Genomic DNA, 10,488 nt, shown 5'->3' on the forward strand with positions numbered 1-10,488 from the left:
ATAATTATAGGTACCTATATTATTATTTTAAAAGCACGTGTTGTTTTCTTTGTTTACCTATGTTTTCTTATAATAAACAGTATGGATGGTATAGAAAGGATGCCAATCTCTTATGGCAAAATTGTTGCAAAAGTGACCGCTTTCAGCTTTAAATAATAGTTCCTAATCTCTCCGGTGGCGCTAGTTAGGCTCTGGGACATGAGTATAACATGAACCATAAAGGCAACAAATAACCCGACCAAATTACGTAGGTTGCTTTTGGTAGTATTTCGGTGTATGGTGGCGCCGCCTAATTACAGTTTTTTGATGACACTTTTCATACATAGAGATTTGGCTCCTTTATATAGTCTCCATGAAACATAGTCTAAGTCAATAATTTGTTTTTTTTTTGTCCATCTGGACAGGCTAAAGCTCTAAGCCATACGGCCCCATTCGCACAAGCAGAGCTTAAAAAGCGTTGCATATGGGACGCACCCATAAGTAAGAGCTAGAAAGCGATATCTCTTTGTCGCTCTTACTTATGGGTGTGTCACACACGCAACGCTTTTTAAGCTCTCGTGCGAATAGGGCCTACTGCCTTGTCATAAGTAGGAATTTTTCTTTTCAGTACAAGTTTCTTGTAAGTTCAATCCGGTAAACGTCTTCAGTGAATATTATTCATATTATTAATTAATTCCGTGCTATGACTTCGGCAGGGTCAATAGTATCCTGGCTTGTCCAGCCTCAGAAGAGGCTGGGTTTCTTTATAGTCTGTCAAGGGACTGTCTCATTTCAAACATAGACAGAGATAATAATACTATCTTTGTCTTACACTAGTACTAGCACCCAAAAAGTCCGCCTTTTGTACCTTCGTATTGTGCAATAAAGCTTAAATAAATAAGATTTGCTTGACCAACTATATATAATATTACTAATTTTACTATTTGAGACTAGTTACACTGTTTTTACAAAACGTAAATAGTGGTTATAGTTGATCAAGCAAATCTTGTCAGTAGAAAAAGGAGCGAAATACAAATTTTCTATGGGACGATAACCCTTCGCGCCTACATTTTTTAAACTTGCCGCCTTTTTCTACTGACAAGATTTGCTTGACCAACTATATATACTCTTTGGTCAAATAAGTTTCTTTTTTCGAACTGTCAAAACAAAAAAAAAACTATTTTGTTACTTATTAGTATTAGCAAAGTATGCATAATTTTTTCGCGTCCTTACAACACTTACAACATCAAGCAACATCAAGTACATCAACTACATGTCAACTCAAATCGCAAATTCGCAATAATAAAAAAAACAGTATATTGTAATGTGTTTGTATCCTGGGTAAGTTTTTTATTATAATCTGTTTTTGTACATTACTGTATTAATGAAATAACCGATGTTTGTGAAATTATTTTGAAATGGCGTCTAAGGTTAAGTTAGGTTTTAGTGTTCTACTTTTAGTTTACGCCAATGTTAGTTTCTTCGTATATGAAGTTTTACATGTACCTTGTGAATAATGAACATAACGAGTTTTCGAGTACACCAGCTGCAAAGGAAAACTGAGATTTTCTACTAGTTCAACATTTTATTTAAATTGTACCTCCGTGATAAATAGTGTATACAAAAAAAGAGATGTTGTGGAGTTACTCTAGTTTAAAAGTTTCTACTTACGAAACCTGGTATCAGGAAATTACCTATCTATGCTACACTGAAGTGTAGTATAAAAAATCACACGTGTGTATTTTTGTAAAAGTATTCACCTATGGTTGATTGGAACTGCAGCCCATCTAGCGAATTGTAAACATTTTATAAGTTTATTAGGCTTCTAGTTGAGATTATTTACTGCCGGGATGCTCATGATCATTGCTTGCGGCCTTTTAATTTGCGTCTAAAAGAAAATTACTTTATATTACTTGACAATAAATGATCATTATAATATTATGTGCTTGTTGTACAGTCAGCTGCAGAGAAAAGGTACACCACGTCCATACTAATTTACAGAACTTTGTATGCAGGGGGGGTGCCTTTTCTCTGTGCATAGAAATGTTTTTGGTTGTTGATGTGTGTTCAGTGTAATTAGTTTTAACCTTTCGTATACGCTGTCAAAAAATTGCCATATAAATAGCAATCATGACAACTTCATGTTTAAGTTGAATATATGTGGAGCAGATCTGCTACTAAGCATACGAAAGGTTAATTATATGGGCCTTATGTGTAGCGAGTACTACAGACACCCTTTTGCAAGCGAGAAATCTGGGGCGCTTCAGCTAATGACTTGGTGTTTCATATAGTAGGTATTACACTCTACTTCAGGCCAAGTCACTAATATATTAAACACTAAAATACACACTCACACATAACTCTAGCTGTATATCTAACTTTTGAAAAATAAGGAAATGAGTATGACCATAAAAAGGAAATTGTTCAATACCTGTATACTTCCTGTTCTAACTTATGGTTGCCAAACCTGGGCACTAAACAAATCCCACTACAAAAAGCTAGAAATTTGTCAAAACGCTATGGAGAGAAGTATGATGGGAAAGCGACTATCTGATAAAGTTAGAAATATAGATATAAAGAAATGTACTAAAACAAAAGATATTACTACAACAATTAAGAAGTTAAAATGGAAATGGGCAGGTCACACAATTAGAGGTAGAGAAAAGTGGTCTAAGGCAATAATGTACTGGTTTACTAGAGACAAAAAGAGGAAGCATGGCAGGCCAAGAAGAAGATGGGATGATGAGATTAAGAGCGCAGCAGGAGGTTGCTGGACTACAATAACAAAAGATAGGGATAAATGGAAAGAGCCTTTGCCTACAAAAGGCATACAGATGGAAATTAGATATATATATATACATATATGTTAACAAATTGTACTTACAAAACACTTGTCTGAAATAAAGGCTATTATTATTATTATGTTCGTCCTTTACATAATCTCGGGACCATGGGGTCCCAGACATTTGGAAGGCGTGCGTGGGGCCGAAGCCAACACCCAGAGGCCCCTTGTAAAAAGACAATTTACTCTAAAAGGTGATGTGACACCAACCGACGATTATCCCTGTATGCACTATAGTAGTGCACCCAAGGACAAGCCCCGGTTAGTGCAGGACTATTGCAATGATAAGAAACAAAATAAACTAGGCTATTGTGTTGAGATGTTAGTGTACTGGTTACCGGGTCTATGCAGATACTATGGCACCTGCCCCAATCTATGTTTAAAAACACGAAAAAAATGGACAGGTGGTGACTCGCCAACTCACAATATGGGTCCCCGAAAACGGCCGCTCGCACGGAGCGACAAGGGGACAACATCACGCGAGTGGCTCAGGGTGTGGAGAGGTGTGCACCGCTTTCTACCCAGTGGCTGTAAACACTCACAGCCACTGTGCCAACTCGCGTCTTATGCATTAAACTTTAAATAGTAGCAAGCAAATTAAAATAAAATCCACCTTGTGAGTGTTAATCATACAATGGGGTTTTGGGTTCATACATAAAACAGTTTTTTAGGGTTCCGTACCCAAAGGGTAAAAACGGGACCCTATTTCTAAGACTCCGCTGTCCGTCTGTCCATCCGTCTGTCTGTCTGTCACCAGGCTGTATCTCATGAACGGTGATAGCTAGACGGTTAAAATTTTCAGATGATGTATTTCTGTTGCCGCTATAACAACAAATACTAAAAACAGAATAATATAAATATTTAAATGGGGTTCCCATACAACAAACGTGATTTTTTTGCTGTTTTTTCCGTAATGGTACGGAATCCTTCGTGCGCGAGTCCGACTCGCACTTGGCCGGTTTTTTAGGGTTCCGTACCCAAAGGGTAAAAACGGGACCCTATTACTAAGACTGCTGTCTGTCTGTCCGTCTGCCACCAGGCTGTATCTCACGAACCGTGATAGCTAGACAGTTGAAATTTTCACAGATGATGTATTTCTGTTGCCGCTATAACAACAAATACTAAAAACAGAATAAAATAACTATTTAAGTGGGGCTCCCATACAACAAACATGATTTTTTTGCGTAATGGTACGGAACCCTTCGTGCGCGAGCCCGATTCGCACTTGGCCGGTTTTTTGAAATATTTTGTACTGTCAAATTATGTATGGGTGCTGTGAAATTACTGACACCTCCTCCTCCTCCTCCTCCTTGCATCGGTTTCCTCATCACTGAGGGTCGTGGTCACTTCTAGGGAGCAGCTTCTCTTGGACAATTTGCCGCCACCTCTTACTGACACAATACATAATATATTCTTTATCATTTCAGTTACCAGGATGGCGATGGACCAGGAGGTTGATGTTAAATTATTTATTACATGCCGGTTGTGCTTAGATGAACCTGGATCATATCAAATTATCCCTTGCATTAAGGGGCAAATTTACTACTGCTTTGGAATAGAGGTGAGATAAAAAAAAACCACAAAAAATTTACTTATTCATAGGTATTTGTCTGTCAGCACAATCAGATTGCAACAAAGCATCATAAGCCGCATATCTAACATAAATGACAGACTGAGAGGACACTCTCTGAAACTGACACGGACGCAGAGTAATAGCAACCCCAGGCGACACTTCCTATCAAACCTCGTAGTGAAAGTGTGGAACAGTTTGCCCGAGTCTGTGATCAGTGCACCCTCGATAAACTCTTTCTAAAAACAAACTCGATTAACACTTTTGAAGAATACAAAACACAAGTGGACATTGATGTGCACGTATCAGCTCTAAGGTGCTTGTGCATTCACACATAATAATAACATATCTATTAGAGCAGCATCAGGCCAAGCAGCCTGGACTTGAAGCAAACAGCCTTAGTTTGAGGCTACTCGCACTGAGGCATAGGCTTGAGGCACGTTACGAGGCGTGTGCCTCAGCTTGATCCGCAATTCCGCAGAGTTCTAGCCCGTCTCTGTCAAATGCATGGCGTGGAATGAGGCTCCTTTGTGCGCGGCAAAAAAACTGACAAAATATGTCATGGAGGATTGGGTCTCGGTTCTACTTAAGGCATGCATCAGTGTATTCTTCTCACCTACATGCGTTTGTCCTGTGTAGGGACCATCCAAAAATCATGTGAACATTTTATGGGGTGGAAGGGGTTGGGATAGTATCATATATGGACATGTCCTTCATAAATGAGATCTATATCCAGATAATGTTTTCAGGTTAACCCATTTGATGGATTACCTCAGTTGATTTGCAAAAAATGCAAGGGTATATTGGCTGATTATTATGCTACAAAGAATTTGTTTGTGGAGAAGCAAAAACAGCTACATGAGAAGTTGCCTCAAAATGTAAGTATAACACAAATTAGTTTTGAAACTCAATAAGCCTTTTAGATATCAAACAGAGCGATCATTAGAAACGCAGGTTTTGTCACTTGAGCGATCATTAGTATATGGAAAAAGCATTAATAATTGAAGGCATGTTTACAAAAACAACATAACTACACTAGACATGAATTTACAGGAAACGAAAAAACTAAATGTCTTCTTATATTCTAGTTATTGGACATAAACATTGTATAGGTGATTTTAGTAAGTGGCCAATAGTTCCGAAATATACGCAAATACACATTTCAAAGACCAGTATTTTTGGAAAAAAATTGAAAAATAAGTTCGTCACTTATGCTGTTTTTGTAAAATTTTGTTAGTTATGTTCTTTTTGTAAGAAAATAAAACAAGTTTCTATAGAAATTATGTTTTGTATTCTATCAGAGAGGTACAGATTTATCTTACTTAACTAGTGGATTTATTTTAATCCTCACATCCGCTGCTATTGTCATCGTTATCTACCTCCAGAGACGACGATTCTTGACGCATTGGATACAAAATTGATTGGTAGAATTGATGGCTCGATGGTTTGACCAAAAACTGCATCAATTTCCTCAAGTCGCCTACTTTGTGATGATTAAGGGGACTGATTTTGAACAGTTGGGGTCATTTTTGGACACTATATTTTGCTCTACATGTATATCCTGCTTAGACGAATGCTATGATACCAAAAACTCAAATCCGCAAAAAATGTTAGTTATTCAATTGTGTAGATGACGTAAGTAACTGGACCTGAAATGAATAACCTGAAACATAAAACCTAGTAATTAATATGCATTTTAGTTAAATATTATAAAAATAATATAGGTACTTACCTTACTTCAGGGACCGGACAACCCTTTCCGCGATAAAACCCTTTCAATGGGCGACACTTAAACACGGCTAACACATTGAAAGACTTTCCCTTTTGAACTGCAAGCCCATTCATACCCCTACCTTTGACTAACCCTTAAAGAAAAGCTAACCAAAAATAAGGCTAGCCCTTACCCCTTTTGCCTTAGGGTTACCCTTATCTTTAAGCGCTTTTTATAAAGGTTTCCCTTTGCGTGAAAGAGACAGGATTAGTATATATCTACGGTAGTGTATGAATAGGAAAGAAAATACGTGCCTAGTCAAAGAACGCCGCCGTCGCCGCCGACGATCGCTCGGATTCGAAGTAATGTGTGCTTTATGAACAAGGTAGGCGACTTAAATTAGCACGCTTATATGCTAAAGGGGAAGCCCTTTATTATAAGGCTAACCCTTATAAGCAATATGCAAGGTGTTGGTGAGCGGATGATTTTGTAAGGGTATTTGGGCTACCGATTACTCAAATGTGGTAGCTTTATATAAGGGTTTTTAAAACCAAAACAAAGGGTTTCGTCTGGCAAAGGGTATGTTGAGTTAAGCCTTATGCAATACCCTTATAAAATCCCGATAAGGGATAGCGGGCCGGTCCCTGCCTTACTTACCACTGTCGTTTTCTATGTGTTAATAAAGTGTGCGCGAGAGCATGCATATGTGTGCAACGAGCCTCGGCTATCGACCAATCATCAGTCAGTTAAATAAATATAGGACATTCTTACACAGATTAACTAAGTCCCACAGTAAGCTCAAGAAGGCTTGTGTTGTGGGTACTTAGACAACGATATATATAATATACAAATACATAAATGCATAGAAAACACCCAAGACTCAGGAACAAATATCTGTGCTCATCACACAAATAAATGCCCTTACCGGGATTCGAACCCAGGACCATCGGCTTCACAGGCAGGGTCACTACCCACTAGGCCAGACCGGTCGTCTAAAGTCAGTTCCCTACATGCCTCCGACTTCCGAGCGATACACGCATGTCCATGCACTCTAACACTTACCTCAAAAAGTATCCCTAGTTGTTCTTTTTTCGCTTCTCTCCACCTGTGGCTGCAATCGTCAGCTACAAATTGAGTTTATCAAGATAGGATCTCCCTACCTGTCGGTAAATTTTGACCCCTAAAATCCGATGTCCGATTATATCTTATTGTTTTCTTTCAGGACAAAGATGCACAGTCGTCGACACCTCCAAAAACTGAAAGTGTCCGAGAATCGTCAGCTACAGCAGAAGTGGCCCCTGCTGGCGCGCCGGAGAAACTAGCGGCTGCAGTTCCAGATGGCGCCGCTAAAGTTGTTCACCATGACAGTAAAAAAAAAAAGAAATCTTCATGGAAGAAAGCATTTAACAAACATTTTGTTTGTACAATTTGCAGAAAAAGTTTTTTAACGGAAGAGTCCATTAAAAAACATTCCCCGACGCACGAAAGATTTATTAATAAACATGAAAAAGTATTTAAGAAGTATTTGACTGTGCGCTTGAATAAAATAGATAAAAAGAAAAATAAGACTGGTGGTTTACAAAATGTAGTCATCAATAAAAATAAGATAATTGAACGGGGCAATAGTCAGTATCACTACTCATTTTATTTGAAGAAGGACTTTGAGGTAGGAAGGACAGACACTGTAGACAGACTTAAGAATGGAACTGATGAAAATGAGAATGTGGCAGCTAAGAGGCTCCGGGTGTCTTCTGACTCTAGTGATGACCAAATTATTAAAGGTAAGAAAAGAAAAACTGGTCGTCTTGAATCCATAAGTTCCACACAGACTGTTATACTGGAAGAAAACAATGATCCTACCAACGCAGCGAACATGGACGACCAAAGCAACACTAACGAAACGGAGATCGTTAATCCTGATTACATTAACCTCGATGATACGTCTTCCGACTGTCCGAAAAATAATACAGAATTAGAAAAAAAGAGAATAATGCCACGACGGCGGCAAGTTACGGCGGGAGTTGATGATTACAAAGCAATCCAAAATATTGTGACAATGTGCCACAAGAATTACATTAAGAAAGTTCAGGCAGACACTGATGGTTTGAATAAATCTACATTTTCTGAATCTTCACTCAAACACAAAGTTTTAAGCTTAGGTAGAAAAGTATTAAATAAACAGGGATTTGTTTCTACCGGCCTATTAAGATATATGGAACATAAAGATTTAGATATTACATGGACACCTACTACTAATGATATGCAGCAAAAAGGTGCAAATTTTGTGAGAATTATGACAAAATTAAAAACACGCGAAGATAAAGAAAATGATGATGCATGCTGGAAAAATTTGCATGACATTTCATTTTGTAGAGATAGCGGTGTGGAGGCGGTGTTAGCTACTGTCCCCGATGTCAGAAGTGACGATCAGGCATCACTTCAATCAGCCCAAACTGAAGAAGATCCATCGTTTGCTGGCGCTCCCAGTGAATCAAACGACTCGAACTATAGAAATAAATTGTTAAATAAAAGTCCCGTTGCCAACCCGCGGCAACTGCCTAAAAAAAACAATATATACGAAACTAAACTCGTTGTTGCAACTGATGATGCAACCATGATGCCATCAAACTTAATTAGCAATGACTTAGAAGACGCGCAGGTTGATGACGATAATACGCGCTTGCCAATTATAACGTCAACTACATCATTGTCTGTAAATGTTAGTGAAAGAGAAAAACAAGAAGTTCCCGTCTTGGAAAAACCAACACCTCGTATTAAAGTGAAGCCGGCGTCAGAGCTGATGACGGCGAGAGCTTTAAACAACCAGGAAACGGCAAAGGACATCTGGGCGTTTAATACGATCCAAAGTAGTTTACCTCATCATTTAACCAACACAGCAGTTTCAGTTCACTCGCCCATGACCAACTCGCACAGTGCTGTTGCGTCGAATAATCACACTGATGAGCTGCGACAACCTGCATGCATAATATTAGATAGCCTTCAGTTGCCTAATACCAAAACATTGGCGCCTTTCCAGTATTTTAGAAAAGTCTTGCTCATCCACAGCTTACAGTTATTGGAGTTGAATGAAGATTTACCTGAACATTTTAATTGTCTCATCAAGTTTAGACTAAAGCTTAAACAAGATACTAAAAGGCCTATCGAGGTGGTGTTGTCTTTGCATTGCTCAAAAAAGGATTTTTGTTTTTCTTTTAAAGACACTAATTCTAAAAAGTTTGATCCCAATCAGTTATCCGCATTTTGGCAATGGGAGTTGTTGAAAGTATACAAAACTGATGTCACTGACAAAATTTTGGAGAATGCTATGAAAATAGGTAAAGAAGTGCATAAAAATACGAACATTTTCTTAACTTTACTTGAATCTATAAATTTAATTAAGGAAGCGTAGCGCTACCAATGAATACTCACTTATGAATGACCTTGATCTTGTATTAGTCTCTAAAGTCTGGCTAATGAAAGTTGAACCTGAAAAAACGCGGCAATTTCAAAAAATCTGTAGCAGGCGGCTCTTTGATTACAAGGATTGATAACTTTTATAATTTTCGTATTCTAGAAATCGTAAAAAGTATAAAAATTATCCAATCCTTGTAATCAAAGAGCCGGATGCTACAGATTTTTTCAAAATGCCGCGTTTTTTCAGGTTCAACTTTCATTAGCCAGACTAGTTGATTTAGACTGATTTGCAGTAAATATATGTATATTTAATAGCGTATCTATCTATCAATGAATAGTTAGTGCCGGTTTCGGCGACAAAACGATCTTACTGTTATCATTATGTATGTTATGTTAAGAAAAAAAATGTTATTATTATAATGTTAGGCATTCGACCAATATGAAGAGGAAATATACAACAATTTATGTTATTGAGTTTTTATATTTCCTTCGTTAACCTTTCCGACGCCATGTCAATCAAACACAAAAGCTGTCATATATAATAAACGGTCTAAGATACTTAACAATTAGTTTTTTTTATTTTTTTATTACGTACTATGTTAATGGTTCTACTTGACTTGCATTCATTGTACTCGACCAAAGACATGTAAGCTAGCATCAATCTTTAAAATTGGTATTTTTGTACAATAAAGAGTTTTACTACTAGAGTCTGGCTAATTTAAGTTGAACTGTTGAACCTGAAAAAATCTGTAGCAGGCGGCTCTTTGATAACAAGGATTGCATAACTTATATACTTTTTATAAGTTTCATATTCTAGAAATCATAAAAATTATGCAATCTTTGTAAAGCCTGACCAGTAATATATGATCATTGTTAAGAAGGCGCTGTTGTTGTGCATGTATAGGGTGAGAGTTCAGTATAGTATGAAAAAATTAGTTCCAGTGAAATTCCGCAACATGTCGCGTGATCATA

General features: G+C 37.6%; 1 protein-coding gene across 1 annotated transcript; it reads left to right on the plus strand.

Moving 5' to 3' along the window:
- Positions 1 to 1,181: 1,181 nt before the first annotated feature.
- Positions 1,182 to 10,055, plus strand: LOC134748177 (uncharacterized). Its single transcript, XM_063682922.1, has 4 exons — positions 1,182 to 1,320; positions 4,249 to 4,382; positions 5,141 to 5,269; positions 7,325 to 10,055. Exons 2-4 carry the CDS (start codon positions 4,257 to 4,259, stop codon positions 9,509 to 9,511), a joined length of 2,442 nt encoding a protein of 813 aa, XP_063538992.1. The 5' UTR covers positions 1,182 to 1,320; positions 4,249 to 4,256; the 3' UTR covers positions 9,512 to 10,055.
- The last annotated feature ends 433 nt before the right edge of the window (positions 10,056 to 10,488 follow it).

The sequence above is a fragment of the Cydia strobilella genome, chromosome 1 (genome assembly GCF_947568885.1).
Source record: "Cydia strobilella chromosome 1, ilCydStro3.1, whole genome shotgun sequence".
Classification (NCBI taxonomy): domain Eukaryota; kingdom Metazoa; phylum Arthropoda; class Insecta; order Lepidoptera; family Tortricidae; genus Cydia; species Cydia strobilella.

Coding starts and splice junctions, on each gene's coding strand:
- LOC134748177 (XM_063682922.1), top strand. CDS start 4,257: ATGGCGATGGACCAGGAGGTTGATGTTAAATTATTTATTACATGCCGG. Junction 4,383..5,140: donor ACTACTGCTTTGGAATAGAG/GTGAGATAAAAA, acceptor TAATGTTTTCAG/GTTAACCCATTTGATGGATT. Junction 5,270..7,324: donor ATGAGAAGTTGCCTCAAAAT/GTAAGTATAACA, acceptor GTTTTCTTTCAG/GACAAAGATGCACAGTCGTC.